This window comes from Bos mutus, chromosome 20 (assembly GCF_027580195.1).
Source record: "Bos mutus isolate GX-2022 chromosome 20, NWIPB_WYAK_1.1, whole genome shotgun sequence".
NCBI lineage: Eukaryota > Metazoa > Chordata > Mammalia > Artiodactyla > Bovidae > Bos > Bos mutus.
In genome coordinates this window covers 15,892,535-15,908,239 of record NC_091636.1, presented here as the reverse complement: position 1 = coordinate 15,908,239, position 15,705 = coordinate 15,892,535, and the positions used below count along the sequence as shown (strand labels likewise).

Below are 15,705 nucleotides of genomic sequence, written 5' to 3'. Positions count from 1 at the left end.
AACAATAAATTAAGGTGTGAAGGTCAAGGAAGAAGGAATAGTTCTGGATTGACTGCGACTCAAGAAGCATAACTAAGAACAAAGCTGATCTTGGTTCGGATCCTTTTGTTATAGAGGATATAACTAGACCGCTGCAAAACCTGAGTGGGTGGGGCTTTTGAGAGTGAATGGTATATGTGAGTGCTTTGTGGTATTCTTAGGACTCTTTTTTAAGAATGGAATTATTCCAAAATAAATAAAAGTAACAACCTTTGTTCAAAAACTTTTATTTACTATAAAGACAAAACACCAAAATAGGTACAAATACTATAAAATTGGTTCAATGGGGTAAAAATTTTAATTAAAATATCTTTGATATATTTAAAATAACAAAGAATACATTTAAGCCAAATTTTCTTAACCCAGAGATTCTTTTTTTGTAACATTTGCTTACACAGTAAGGTGCTAATAGAAGTTAGCCCTTAAGCCCTGGAAGTCTTAGGAATCATAGTCATACAGCAAATATAATTTCATTGTGAAAGTGAACTTTGGTAGAAGAAAAATCTATAGGACACCTGAGGTAGTAGAAACTGGGATAAACAGCAGTAGACGTTATTTACAACTTGAGTACCAAATAACATTAAGAACACAAAAATAATTACACATGACAATTTTCAGTCCAGCTTTGATCCAAAGAAAATAAGAATATTACATCACATTTGCATTGAAAACAAAACAAAAAAACAAAACACCACAATTACCAGCAAGCTGAGGGAACTGCAAACAAACTCAAACAATGGATTTTGACATCTAGAGGCAGTTTGAGTTTGAAATGTGGTGGGCATGGTGGTCTACAAAGTAATACTGATTAGCTGAGGTTCCTCAGTTTATACAGTTTACATCTCTGTCAGACACAGTATTAATCTGACCAATGATCTTCCAGTACATAAAATGGCAAGAGTGCATCCTTTAAAGCTTGCACATGAGAGACTTGGAAACAATCTTATTAGAACTGTGAAAATTCTAAAGTAGTCAAAAAAAAAAAAAAAAAACACAACACATTTAGAGCTACCAAACTTCACATTTCAGTACTATTTTTAACTCTTCAAATATTGCCAATCTTCCAACCAAAGGAATGTAAAATTTCACTAAGAAACACATTCATTTATATAAAAAAAAACTGCCCTGTAAACTTATCTTGTAACTTATTTTACTTCCAATTTGTGTTGTACATTTAAAATGTACTCTCTATATAGCTTATTTAGTTTATCCTGAGTCTTTGAGAATAACCAATTCTATTTAACTCTGCAACAATTCAACTGGCTTCTGAAGAGTTAAAACTTAACATCTCAAAAAGTTGTATTAAATACTTAAATCAGTACTTGATTTAAAAAACTCACAGAAAAAGGGTAAAGGAGCTGCCATTTTCCTTCAGGATTCCATGCATCTGAATTCAGTTCAGATAAAAACCATTAGAGAACTGTGCAAAATCCAACGAATTAGTGTGTAAATGAAATTTCAAAGTCACTTTTCTTTCTGAAAATATTTTCCAAGTTTGAAGCAAATTTATTGTTTGGAAACACCTGTTTGTAGTTGCATAATTAAATTAATTTTTCTTTAGGTATCTCAGCCAGGCCTACTGTAAAGAGATGATACATGGTGGAAGGAAAATAGCAGTTAACATTATCAGTGGTGATGATGAATGACGGATTATTACATACAGAGTAAGACCTAAATGGTGTGAAGTTTCCTACTAAAGAAACATAATTATAAAATTCAAATACATTTCAAGGTCATCTTGATCTTGGTTGTGAGCTGCATCACAGAGAACATTTGATTTTCACTTAATTTATATTTAACCTGCATGAGAAGAGCAGTGACTGACTCAATGAAGGTAGTATTTTATCATATTCCAATTTTAAAAACAAAGTTTTAAAATCTGTATTTTAAAAAACTCTTGCAACAGCAAGATATTTAATAAACTCTAGTTCACATCTAGTTCTACTTTTTTTGTGTGTGGTTTGAAAAGGTCACCTTTCCCTGAATATTAAACAAAAATGAAGGTGAAATGAAAGTATAGAACCGTAATTTCCAAAAACGAAATGAATGGGCCAACAGTAAAATGCACAATGAACCACAACTGCCCAGGCATTAAAAAAAAAAAGTCAATTGTGGGTCATAAAGAAGTGGTCAACTTTTCAAAAATATATTTATTTACTGCTACTTATAGCATATTCTGACCTAAAAGAGGCAGATACTGACTGTTTGCCAGTGACCAAAAAAAAAGAACAGAACTGCAGAACCCCCTGCTTGTGATCACGATATGAAATGGAAGAATAATTGAAACATTAAAACAGATCCTGAGCCCCTCAGCTGCTAATATTGCTGAAAAAGTGCTCCAAAAAATTATGCTCTGTTAATTAGTCATGCAGACTTCACTGCTTTCCTGTTTACTAAGGGCCAGTTCTTTGAAAGGCACGGTTTACAGTTTCTGCACAAATTGTGGACTTTTGCATACTAAGCTTAGGTACAGATCATGATTTGTCAATCACATACTTAGGTAAGGGTTCCCCACTGATCTTGTTCATAGCTGTTCAGTGGCATGAAGGCCAGCAGATCATCAACGTGGTTCCCCACAAAAGTTCTTTTCTCTTGTTGAGCATCCTGTCTCTGTAACAGTTTATTTGTATAATTGGCTACCACGTAGTACGGAAGACTGGATGCTTCAGTAGCTCTCTCGATGGAGGTCTGTCCTGAGGTTGAAGTTCTAAACAACGAAGAGCCACATCTCGTAAACCAGGAGACAAATGTGAAGGAATTGATGGAGCAGTAGTTGCACTGGCAATCTGTAAGAGAAAACACTACAGTGTTAAAGCACTCCAGAACTAGAGCTTGTGATACACAAGTACTCGTGCATATATTTCAATACCTGTGCCTCCTATACAGAAGAATTAAAACAGAAGTGGGTGGACTTTTTCCTAACAAGGTGTCTATGGTAAAACTCCTGAATCTGACCAAATACTTCCTGATGAGATGGGAGTTGCAGTCCTCTTTATGGTCTCAAAGGAACAAGGCCAAGGTGCATCAAAAGGATTAGGCAGGTATTCACTCAAATCAGTTCTGCTTTCCTCATATTCTCCAAAATGGTTGTCCTCTTTGCTTCATTGCACTTTTCCTGTGTTTTTTTGTTTGTTTGTTTTAGCACAGAGAGCTATTCAGAGTAAGACTAAACCTAGCCAGTCAATTGACTACATCAGAAACACAACTGCACTGATTTTTTCTCCCCAGGGGACTGAGGAAATTTTTCAAGAATGGGGAGACCTGGAGGAGGTTACAGCAGGTGAGAGGTGCTGGCAGTCAGCTCAGAGGACTCACACTAGCCACTCAGCAAGAGAGGTGATTGTGGCTTAAGTGCTTTACTCAGGCCCAGAAGCAATTCTGTTTATCCTCATAAGGTGACAGGAATAATTCATGAAGTAGGTGTTATTATTACACCCATTTTATAAACAAGAAAACAGAGGGCAGACAGAATAATTTTCCTACTCACACGGCTATTAAAGGATGGAACCAGGTCTGTACGACTCCAAAATCCAAGCTTTTAAACAAGCACAGGTCTAACTCAAACACTAAAAACTCAATCATTACATTACTCTCTGGTGGAAACGGACAAAGTTAATTTGAGAGTTGTCAGAAGGGTAGAACAGCCTTGGCCTCTGCCTCAGGTATGAACTTTTTAAATACAGTAAATAATACAAATTTGTGACAGTACAATACATAAAGAGCTTCTGGTATTTTCATTTAAAAGTTTGGTGTGTGTGTGTGTGTGTAGGTACATATTTCACCCAGGGGCAGTGATTCAGTATCTGCTAATTCAGTGTTCACAGTGACTTTATAACGCATGAGAACTGACTGTGATGCTGCCAACATTCTCTGCAGCATATCAACTCCTAGATACACATATACTTATTTCTAGTAAGATATGCTTTCATGTTAGATTGATAGTGAAGAAGAATCCATGAAAATTTGCCTGTTGCCAACTTTAGCAGAAGTCATTTTTATCTCATGATTACCTTAAATATCAAAGCAAGATGATTGGAGTGTTTTTCTGCATTCCAAGGTGGTTTAGCACAAGCCATTTCTATAATAGCACAGCCAACGCTCCATACATCACAGCTCCTACCATACTGCTGACCTCTTAGGACCTAAAATAAAGCAGAGTTAACTTGGAAATATGACTCACTAGAAAAAGAGAAAGCCATTCTTTATTTATGGGTTCTGGTTTTTCTACTTCAGAGAAAAACGGGTACAAAGAGCAATTCCATAGACTATCTGTGATTTTATTAATAAGCTTAATTAATTTCCCATGTGGCACAAATACGTTTTGGAGAACTGTGAGCTTCTAAAGCAGAGTCATATCAGAATTTCAAAGCCACCTCAGTACACTTAGTAAACTCAAGGGGACAACTAGTGATCACTGTGTATGAACATGAAGAGCTCTGAACACAACGGAAGAGACCAGAACACAGTTATTTTGTATGTACTTTAGGTTTGCCAGGAAAAAAGTGCTATAAATTACCCAATAATTCTTTTTTAGAAATAGGCATTAATAGATTTGCCTAGGAGAAGGCAATGGCAACCCACTCCAGTACTCTTGGCTGGAAAAACCCATGGACGGAGGAGCCTGGTAGGCTGCGGTCCATGGGGCACTAAGAGTCGGACACAACTGAGCGACTTCACTTTCACTTTTCACTTTCACGCATTGAGGAAGGAAATGGCAACCCACTCCAGTGTCCTTGCCTGGAGAATCCCAGGGACAGGGGAACCTCGTGGGCTGCCGTCTGTGGGGTCGCACAGAGTTGGACATGACTGAAGCGACTTAGCAGCAGAAACAGCAGCAGATTTGCCTAAAGGCTATGGAAAGGCAGGTATTAAGGGCCTGAAGATCAAGGATATCATCAAAACCTTAGTTTTAGGGCTGTGGACTTCCAGTTAGTAAGCACATACAGGATAACACTGCAAAATTATTTAGTGTAACACTGCCACACAGAGCTCCAAAATATTTTCTTTCATCACACTCAGAGTTGCTTCTCACCTCAGGTGCCATAAATGCAATTGTCCCCAGTAACTGTCCCTGAAACTCTCCTGCACCGGTTCCTTTTGATGCCAGCCTGGCTGCAGCTCCAAAGTCAGCAATTCTCAGTCTCTGACCTGTGCTGTCAATGAGCAAATTGGCACCTGCCAACAGAAACAGCAAATAACCTTCTATGTTAAAAACAACAGATTAAAAACTCAGTAAAATGCTACTAATGAAATAGGACAATGACAAAAGAAAGACCCCATGTCAGAGAAATCTACTCTCCTTCCCAGTTCACTTCATTAGTAAAGGTATATAGTTCTCCGCAATGTAAAATAAATAAAATCCAAAGCCTCAGAGGGAAAATGGGGTAAAACATCAAGGCATTAGGAATAAAAGCAGAGATTTTGTGAAACTTTAGTGTTAAGCCTTTAATATAATGATTCCTAGCAAAATCTTTCCTCAGAGTTCAATTTTTAGTGTAGTTTACACTTTTAAGACAAAGTTCTGTTTAAACATACTGACCCAGATAGACCAATTCAGACTTTATACTGTAATTTCATAATTATAGCTTAATAAAAAATTAATGTTATAGAAAGGCATTCATGTCAGAAAGCCAAGTTGCTTTTTTTATCTGGCCATGCCACCCAGCTTACGAGATCTCGGTTCCCCATCTACAGATCGAACCCAGGCCTCGGCAGTGAAAGCGTGAAGTTCTAACCACTGTACCACCAGGGAATTCCCCAAAGTTGATTTTAATAAACCAAACTGCAACAGATTTGAGAGGTGCTTTCTTAAAAGAAGTTTATAATATCCCAGTTATTTTAAATAAAACCAAGAACAGAAACCTTTGGGGAAGCAGTACATCATGAGACCAAGATGGGGGAATCAGAGACCTGTATTTTGTACTCGGTTTGCCACCAATTAGCCGTAAGACTGTGTAAAAGTCACAGCTTAAGGAAGGCAGGATATATTATCCTAAAAGTTCTTTTCACTTCTGGTAATTCTAATGATTTACTTAGGAGAAATTTGAGTACTCAGGAGAGATTTGGAGGAAAAAATCCCATAGTGGAGCTCAAGTTAGAAACTATCAACAAAGCTCCAAGTTTTAAAATGACATTTGTTTTCTGCTTATTGGTAATAAGCAGATAGTAATGAAAAGAATTCTTACCTTTGACATCTCTGTGAATGATCTGGTTTTCATGGAGATATGAAAGGCCACGAAGTAATTGCTCAGTATAGTTAATAACTACCGACTCCTTGAAGGCTCCATATTTACTGAGCAAATGAGCCACAGATCCCCCTAAACATGTAATAATAATCATAATTTTAAGCCAAAGTTAAATGGTTTATTATATACTTTGATTATATAAGCTTGCAGTGCATGAGCTCACATTTGAAATATTTATCATCTGCATCAGAAGTGAAACTGATTTAAAAACTAACACATTCCAGTAATCTTAAAGTCTGTCAATTAGGAGACATTTTCATGGAACCCGCATGAACTGGTTTTCTGGAAAGTCAAGATTTCAGAAACCTTTAAAAGTTAACAATTTTAGATGGAACTATTTCTCATATGTACAATTCACCTCTTTTTGACCAAGATACACAAAATGCCTTTCTTATATACTTAAGTAAACAGTGAAATACTTAAGTAAAAAGAATGGGAGGAGCCAGAAGAACCCAGAATTAGGCTTCCTATCTCACTCAGTAAGCCTCTTCTAGAAGTATTTATAGTCAACACATATACAACCATCAACCACCTACAACCAACATCAGAGAATATAGTAAATAACTGATTTGTAAATAGAAATATCCTCTTCAAACACAAAAGATCTAAGAAGTTAAACCAAGCACTTTTGTATTCATTACACCCCAAGTCATTTATTTTACTGTATATATTTTACTGTATTATGCTGTGTAATACAGAATAAAACTCTGCTTGTTAAAGCAGATGACAAGGTTCAACTTTATGCTTCAGTGCTAGTATACGTGTAAGTTTTAAAAGCTGTATCTTCATTTCATTTTTATAGTTATGTTAAAATATCTCATGCTGCTGCTACTGCTGCTAAGTCGCTTCAGTCGTGTCCGACTCTGTGCGACCCCATAGACGGCAGCCCACCAGGCCCCGCCGTCCCTGGGATTCTCCAGGCAAGAACACTGGAGTGGGTTGCCATTTAAATCTATCCAATTAAAGATGGCCAACTGGACATATATGGATCTTATCACAGAAGGTTTGAATAATTATTCCTATAAAACAATGGCACACAATCATTTTAAAAGACACACTGTAAAAGTTTAAAAGATAATGCATATTTTATTTATATTTAAATGAACAAAATATTTACAGTTTATACAACTGTACTGTTAGAGCAATTTGCTTTTAGAAACCTATTTAATAAAATAAGTGTTCATTAAACTTTTTCCTAAATTTAGTATCAAGCAAAAGTTAAATCTATGTATTCTTTTCTATTTAAAACATGGACATACCTGCCATCCATTCAATGAAGAGATTATAATTGCTCTTCTCGCATGTGGCTCCCAACATCCTAATGATGTTTGGATGATTCAGATGGCTCATCATTCTTATCTCTTCTCTTAATGCTTCTACTACTTCTTCTTGCTCAGAAGATGTATTTCTGACATATGTCACCTGTTTCAATAAACATATAAAGTTCTGAATCCTGATGAGTTTTTATTTATAATTTTCATTAACAATCTGATATAAAATGGAAAAACCCAAATTAGCTTATATATCAATAGGAGATTGCATTTATTATGCTCATGGATGCAATGTATATACTTGTTTTAAAAAAACCAAGTCAAAGTCGTCTTAGATAATAAGACTATCTTGCCGCTGCTGCTAAGTCGCTTCAGTCGTGTCCGACTCTGTGCGACCCCATAGACAACAGCCCCCCAGGCTCCCCCGTCCCTGGGATTCTCCAGGCAAGAACAATGGAGTGAGTTGCCATTTCCTTCTCCAATGCATGAAAGTGAAAATCCGCTCAGTCGTGTCTGACTTGTAGTGACCCCATGGACTGCAGCCTACCAGGCTCCTCGGTCCATGGGATTTTCCAGGCAAGAGTACTGGAGTGGGGTGCCATTGCCTTCTCCAAAGACTCTATCTTAAGCAGCAGTAAACTATCAGGAGATTTGATAAAAGGCTGGGGCACAGCCACTCTTTCAAAACTGTCAGAAGACAGACTAAAAAATGAGAAAAGACCAATCATAAGAACCAACATGACTTGAAAATGAAAACTTGACTGTTATCATATATTGATAAGCATGCTCATTATAAAGAGTAAACCATAGAAATCCCAAGGTGACACTGCACCAGTAATTTGGCTGAAGGGAGTATAAAACCATATCTCTAATAAATATGAAAAAGCACAATAAGAAACACAACCTTTGTAAGGCCCATCTGGATACCACATCTTATGGTAATCATGCTTCAACTTTCAAATAGACTCATGATGCTTTTGGTGCCCTGGCAACATCTAATTTTGAAATTCAGGTTTCTGAAAACTTAAAGAACTAAAATATATACACACGGGGATATACCCTTTGTTTTTTTACTTTACTCATTTTTATAATTTTAATCATTTATAAGCTCACTAGACATTTACCTGTTTAACAGCCATTAAAGTTCCAGTTCCCACATCTTGAGCCTGATAACAAGAAGAGAAGGCGCCAAGGCCTATCTGCTGACCTTTCAGCCATTCACTGTCTTCTCTATAAGGCTGTTTTGCTTTGGTATGTCCTGGTAGAGTCTCTGGTGTCTACATAATAAATGAAAGCAATCTTTTTACTGTTAAGAGTATGAGTTTGTGAAATTAGCCTAGCAAAATATTACTCTTGTTTAGTCTGGCTTCCCAAATCACCTATAAACTTGACCTCTGAAAGGACAGTGTTGGTAACCAATGTCAAATGCATAAGTGATTCACCATTGTAGAATCAACCAGAAGCGCCTCTGAAATAGGCAACAAGTATTTATGTTCAAGCAGTAACGCAAAAATTGTTGTACAATTAATTCTGTGTGAAAAATCTGCTTCTTATAGTTAACTCACATTAGAAGCCATATTTCTGAACTAGATTTATTTTATTGCATGGTCCAAGGAAACTCTAACCACTTAAAAGACTCCATACTTACATCTTGTTGAATAATGATGATATCTTCTCCATTTTCAACCTGAAGTTGAGGAACTACGGGGAGGGCATCCTGAGATGCTGACATTGCCATGGCAATCGCTAAAGCTTCTTCTTCTTCAGCTTCCATCTTTTCTTTGCACTTTTGATTATGATTCACATCATCTTTGTAGGTATCATCATTTTCATCTTTTTCAGGAGAGAGCACAGCAACTTCTGACTTAAAAGTTACTGTTGTGTCACTTGAAGGCATAGACGCTTCAAGAAGGTCCTCAATACTGGAGTTGAGCTCTGTATTGACATCTAATCTGCATTTCTCTTCTACTGGGGTGAACACTGTCTCGTCACTGGGTATAACAGCATTACTGCTATTGCTGCTACTGCCAAAGCTGTCATCACATTTGGAACTACTGTTCAAATCAAGTGTCATGCTATTTTTTGAGGCATCTCCCTGTTTACTTGTATTACTTGGGGTAGGTCGAGATGGCTTTGGCCTGTGTATATTACTAGAGGGTAGGGGTCTTGACTGAGTGAAGATTGGGGAAAGTTTATCTGAGTCTTTGTTTTCAGAACAGTTTCTTTGGAACTGTAGAGAAAACTTACGCTGTGTTTGAGGAGATGCAGAAGGCATTTTGCAGGGAACAAACCCCTGAGGTCTCTGCTTAGAGAGATCTGTCCCAGTGCCAGATGGTACAGATGGGGTTGATGAAGAAGGGGTTGACAAGGCTGGGAACATTAACTGGGAATGAGGAGATGCAGGAGACGCGTTCAGACACTGACTGTGGGGTCTGCCCTTTGTTTGAACCATTGGCTTTGGTTGCTCCATTGTTGTTGAACTAGGAAGTCCTACTGAAATGCTGGCCAGTCGGTCAGAAATGTCCTCTGAACTGGCACTCAATTTTGTAGCACACAGTCCTTTTCCAGTTTTCTCTAAATGGTCCATGCGTTCAAAGGAACTATTGTCCATGGCTTCTGGATAGCTGTTAGGGGCAGATGCCTGCAAAAAGCGGTCATGTCGACCATCCAAAGTGTCTTCTACGCCCAGCTGAATGGCCTCAGCAATTTCCACCTCATCTGCAATAGCCATCAAACGACGCCGCATCCTGGTAAAATGAGTGGAACTAGAAACGTTCAGCATTTCTAACAGTTTTGAAAATACATGGGGTACTGCAGTAACCATTCTTGCAGAACTCAAATATATCCTTCGGGAGAGTTTACCAACCATTGAGTGGGAATTATCAATGGACTGCAAAGCAAAGGTCAGGAGGGACAGCAGCTTCTTATACCTGAAAGAAAAAGCACATTCAATTATGAAACAAGTTAAAATTACTGCAAAGTGTATAGAAGTAAAAGGGTACTACTTTACAGCTTTTACATTTAAAAAAAAAAAAAAACTGCTTCAGTATAAAAGATCTATATATTTTATTTTAAATAGCCTAGACTTTAGGTGTTTGTCAATCAAATATTTGAGTACTGGTAACCTGTATGTGCTCTGAAGTTTCTGAGTCTCATTAATCTAAAATGTGTCCTTCTTGGATAGGTAATGGTGGGCGTGGGATGGGTTAGGTAAGAAGAGGAAAAGAAACACATTTTCAGAAGAAAAATTACCTGACTTCAACAGGCTCAGCTTGTGAAATATCAGTACTGACAATATGAGGGTAAAATTCAGCAGGAAATTCCAACAGCAGTCTATCTATGAGACAGAGCCGGCCCAGGAGTTCTTGCCAGTTGTTTGATTCAGTTTGGTTTCCAAGAATACAATTTAAGACATAATCAACACCACCAATACCAATGGATCCTACAAAAAGGAAAGCAAAAATAACTGAAAAATAGTGATATTAAAACCTAAAAATATGATCAAGTTACGTTTAATAAAAATATTCTAAATTATATTAATTTTAAGAATTTATCTTTCAGATTAATTCCTATTTTAAATGTTGGCTGACCAAGTCAATTTATAAAATTACTTCAAAATCCTGCAACGGCCATATTAGAGATGAGATTAGACTGTCTAAGGAAAATGATAAAATATGCTATATTAATTTTAAGTGAAAAGTTATTACCAGCTTTAAGTATTTCTCTGCCAACTGCCAACTCTCCTGCTTGGCCTTTGCACAATTCCAATAGCGTTGATATAGACAGCTGACTTGTGCGACTAAAAATGAAAGGAAGCAACATCAGACTTGAGTCTTGGATAAAATACATATTAAAAGGAGAGTAGTAATGTAACGCCATGTGAAAAGGTGGGACAAAATGTTTTTCAGGACTATCACTAGAATTGCATCATTGATGTCACTATCAGTCATAATATTTATTATTAGCTCTAATTTCTTAAATTTTACCTTATTCTCTATGTTAAACACAGAATCTTCACTACTGGTTCTTACACAAGTATTAATTTAAATATCAAACCATATAAAAGGCTTATTTTCATTATCATATATTGTTAAAATAAGAAAGAAGATTCCAATATTTTGATTTCTGGATTTCTGGATTTTCACTAAGAATTGTTAAATTAAAAACAAAATCTTCCCATCTAAAACTTTATATTCTTTTTATATAGCCAGAGTGACTTCTAAATATCATAAAATCTCTTTACCATATTTCTTATAATGTTCCATCATTCAAGTGACCAAACAACCTGACTTTAGAATTTCAGAGTGGACAACAAAACAATTGCTATAAAAGCACTGAAATTCTCAGGGGAAAAAAAACCAAAACCCCAAACCAATATGATATTAAGAAATGAAATTACTTTTCTAGGCATTTTACAAATATGTTAATTTTTCTCAGATATTTATAGTGTTCTCTCTAAGCAACAAGAAAACCTCTAATTCTTACAATGTGTAGTCTTGTGCAGAGAGAAAATGGAGGTGAAAGACTTGAAAAGATGACAAACAAGTCAAAGTTAAGTGCTGAAATTGTGAGACCCTCTACAGACTATGTCTGTAGAGATTTATGTCTGTGTGATTTAGGGAGGAAGACAAAGTTGGCCTGGAAGAGCTCCAAAAGGAGGTAACTGCAGGGGCAAACTAAGGGACTCAGTGCTCCTAACCACCTGGGATCTGCTGGGACATGAAGAGATTAGAACTGCCCAATGTGTTGACTGGGTTATGCTTTTTGTATGAAAAATGGTCTTTTCCTCCCACTTTATGGAAAGGGGAAAAAAAGGAGAGAGAGAGAGAAAAGAACCAGTGGTCTAATAAAAGCATAGCTCGTCATGTTCCTTTATCACCATACCTCATTTCTCTACTTTGTGTTTTATACCTCCTATTAGGGCTGTTCTGTCCCTTGCTGATTTTTAAGGATATTGCAGGGATATATAGAATTATTGTTATTTGACATAAAGTGTCATAGAGTAAAATTCCATCACAAAATTATGAAGTTTTTTTTAAATCTTTTTTTTTGGTCCTGATAATACAAACCATGTGTAATAATTTTATTGGTTCCTATCCTGTGTAATTCATTCTCTAAAATGAGATTATACCTCATATATCAGCTATTCTTATCAACTGGATTTCAGTTTTAAGCATATTACTTTAAAATAAAAGAATCACAATAATGTGGAGGTCCATGCAGTTTGTTATCCTGTTTTTCACCTGCCATTAGTTCTTCTTTCTAGTCCTTAAGAGCTTTAAACGTTACATGGTAATTTCAAATCTCACATTAGAAAACAATATTCCAGACCTCATTTAATAAGCATGTATCCTACACTCAGCAGGTGTGAGGCTCCGTGCTAGGCTTTTAGGACAAGCGGGTTTGAATCAGTTCATTTATAGGGCCTTACCTATTGACGTCTGCACACTTGACTAGGATGGTGTCTACAACTGGCCGGAGAAGTCTCTGCAGTTTGATTCTTTCTGCCAGACTATGGCAAGGAGTATATACTAGCATGGCTCTCAACGTTTTCTGGGGGAAAAAGACTGAAGGTCAGTTTAACTACACTTAAAAAGCATCAGAGACAATGGCCTAGTCTGAGACACTTTGAGAAATAAAACAATGATAGGAATAGATTATGACCCATAAATAAGAATCCATGAGTTGATACAAATAAAAGACTGAATAAATAGGGAACTCTCAACTATTTTTTGTAATTTTTAAATGTCTGAATTAATTTCAAAATAGTTATTTTAAAAAGAAAATGAGAAAAGGAGCCAATCTGAAAGAGCCTCTAATGGCTAAAGCTGGAATAATTTGGGCAACAAAGTAAATGATGACAGTACTGAAATATAACCCAAAGAATAAAATAAATACCCATAAGTCTATGGTGACAGAAATGAAAAACTGAATAAATATATAAATAAGACAGATCTTTTTCATAAAAGAGTTACAATTAAATACTACAGAAGGAATATGGGAAATAGAAGCTCATCATTAGGATACTACAGTAATGATTGCTGTAGGCAAGATAACTCTGTGGCTAGAAACAGAGTTTTTACATAGTCTCAAAGTATCTGCCCGAAGACCCTTACTAAGAGTGAATTCACAGCACCCAGTAGATATCCCCGCAAGCCAGTGATGAAGGATGATGGCATCACCAACCATAAGACACACCAATGTGATGCACCCCCGATACTGAAGCACTGAGAAGGGCACATCACCTCTGGTGTTCTTACAAAAAATGCATAGTGTGATCATGAGAAAATACCAGATAAAACCAAACTGAGTGACATTCTTCAAAATAACTGGCCAATACACTTCAAAAGTGTCAAGGTCTACAAAAGACAAGGAAAGATTGAGGGACTGTCCCAGATGGGAAGAGATTAAGGGGGCATGATAACTAAATGACATGTGAGATTGTGGATTGGATCCTAGAAGAGAAAAAAGACATTAATGGAAAACCCGATGAAATCTGAGTAAAGTCTGTGGTTTTAGCTGTAAAGGACACAGTTGGGACAGCTGGGGATATTTGAATATGGACTTTATAGTACATAATAATATTGTTTTAATGCTAAATTTTCAGAGCTTGCTGACTGCATTGTGGTTATACAGAATAATGTATCTGTTCTTAAGAGATAATTAGAGATACATGCTAGAGTATTGGAAGTGAAATGTCATGATGCCTACACACAACTTTCAAATGGTTCAGCAAAAAATTATATATGGGGAGAGAGGAGAAGAGAAAACAAAGAAGGGCAAGAGGAAGGGGGAGAGGGAAAGGAGAGCTCTAAGGGCAGGAACCACACCTGCCCCCACGGTGTCTGGCACACTAAGTAACCGTAGAGGAATCGGAAGACAGTATCATTCAGAGCCCCTCTACTCTAGGAGCTCACAAGTGCACTGGGGCACCATCTGAACTTGGTAATAAACAACTGGATGGTAAAGCGGTATACCAAACAGTTCAGTATGTCTGAAGCTCTATGCTGGAAAACAGAAGAAAGAAGTAATCTTTATTCTACAGCATGCTGGTCTTTATTCTATAGTATTCTGTAGGATGCTGGGTCCCTCAAGATGCTAACATGAAAAACAGACCATGGTAAGATAAGTCTGGGAGATAATGCATCTTATGCTATGATTAGATTCCTAATGTATATTAACTTATAAAGCTTCCTAGAAGCCTTTCAGTGAATAGACCCATTTAACCTCATGTGACTCTGTGCTTACCAATTTTAACTGAACACAGACTCTTTCTTCAGGGAACTTCTCATAACCCATCCAGACTTCCACAGAATATGCTTTAGGAAATGCTGTTGAAGAAACAGAAACCTCTAAAGGTTTCTGAGCTGGGGAATAAAGTGGCATTTAAGGAATAATGATGGCCACTATATTCAACTTTGCTATAATGCACTAGACATTATGGTTAGAGGTTTCTATTTCAAACCTGAGAGATAAATATTTTCATTATTTTATAGGTGAGGAAGCTAAAATTTAAGAGTCCTAAAGTTACACTGCCAGCACACTGGAGAATGGGAATTTGAATCAAGTTCTCTCTGATTTTGACCAGACAGCCTAGGCTAGTCCCAGTTTAACTAGCAAATTATTCAAGTATTCCAGTTGGGATGGTAAATTATGAGTTCACTCCATTTTGACTCCAAACTAATGTTCATAACCCTACGCCATACTGCTATTCAAAAGAAGATTTTACAGGCATAGTTGTTAGAGGATGGATTAGAAAAAGAGTAAGAGTGGAAGTTTCCAGGTGGCGCTAGTGGCAGAGAACCGGCCTGCCAACGCAGGAGACAGAAGAGACTCTGGTTCCATCCCTGGGTGGGGAAGATCCCCTGGCGGAGGGCATGGCAACCCACTCCAGTGTTCTTGTCTGGAGAATCCCATGGACAGAGGAGCCTAGAGGGCTATAGTCCATTCGGTCACAAAGAATCAGACAAGACTGAAGTGACTTAGCACGCATGGAAGAGCAGAAGCAGAGAGATGAATGAGTTTTCAAAAGATCAGGTAAGAGTTATTCTGAAGCACTGGTTCTGAACTGAGGGCATTTTTAACCCTCAGGAGACACTGAGCAATGCTTGGAGACACTACTGGTGGTTATGACTAAGGAGAGGAGAGGG

General features: G+C 37.1%; 1 protein-coding gene across 2 annotated transcripts in view; it reads right to left on the bottom strand.

Moving 5' to 3' along the window:
- Positions 1-250: 250 nt before the first annotated feature.
- MAP3K1 (mitogen-activated protein kinase kinase kinase 1) overlaps positions 251-15,705 on the bottom strand; it is a 77,105-nt gene continuing 61,650 nt past the window's right edge. For both annotated transcript variants that reach the window (XM_070357497.1, XM_070357498.1), the window contains exons 11-20: positions 12,987-13,108; positions 11,263-11,354; positions 10,808-10,997; positions 9,204-10,485; positions 8,680-8,832; positions 7,544-7,706; positions 6,225-6,356; positions 5,072-5,214; positions 4,050-4,181; positions 251-2,825 (exon numbers count right to left, since the gene is read on the bottom strand). In XM_070357497.1, the coding sequence (XP_070213598.1) occupies positions 2,676-2,825; positions 4,050-4,181; positions 5,072-5,214; positions 6,225-6,356; positions 7,544-7,706; positions 8,680-8,832; positions 9,204-10,485; positions 10,808-10,997; positions 11,263-11,354; positions 12,987-13,108 (2,559 nt within the window). In that variant the 3' untranslated portion in view covers positions 251-2,675. The remainder of the gene's footprint in view (positions 2,826-4,049; positions 4,182-5,071; positions 5,215-6,224; positions 6,357-7,543; positions 7,707-8,679; positions 8,833-9,203; positions 10,486-10,807; positions 10,998-11,262; positions 11,355-12,986; positions 13,109-15,705) is intronic.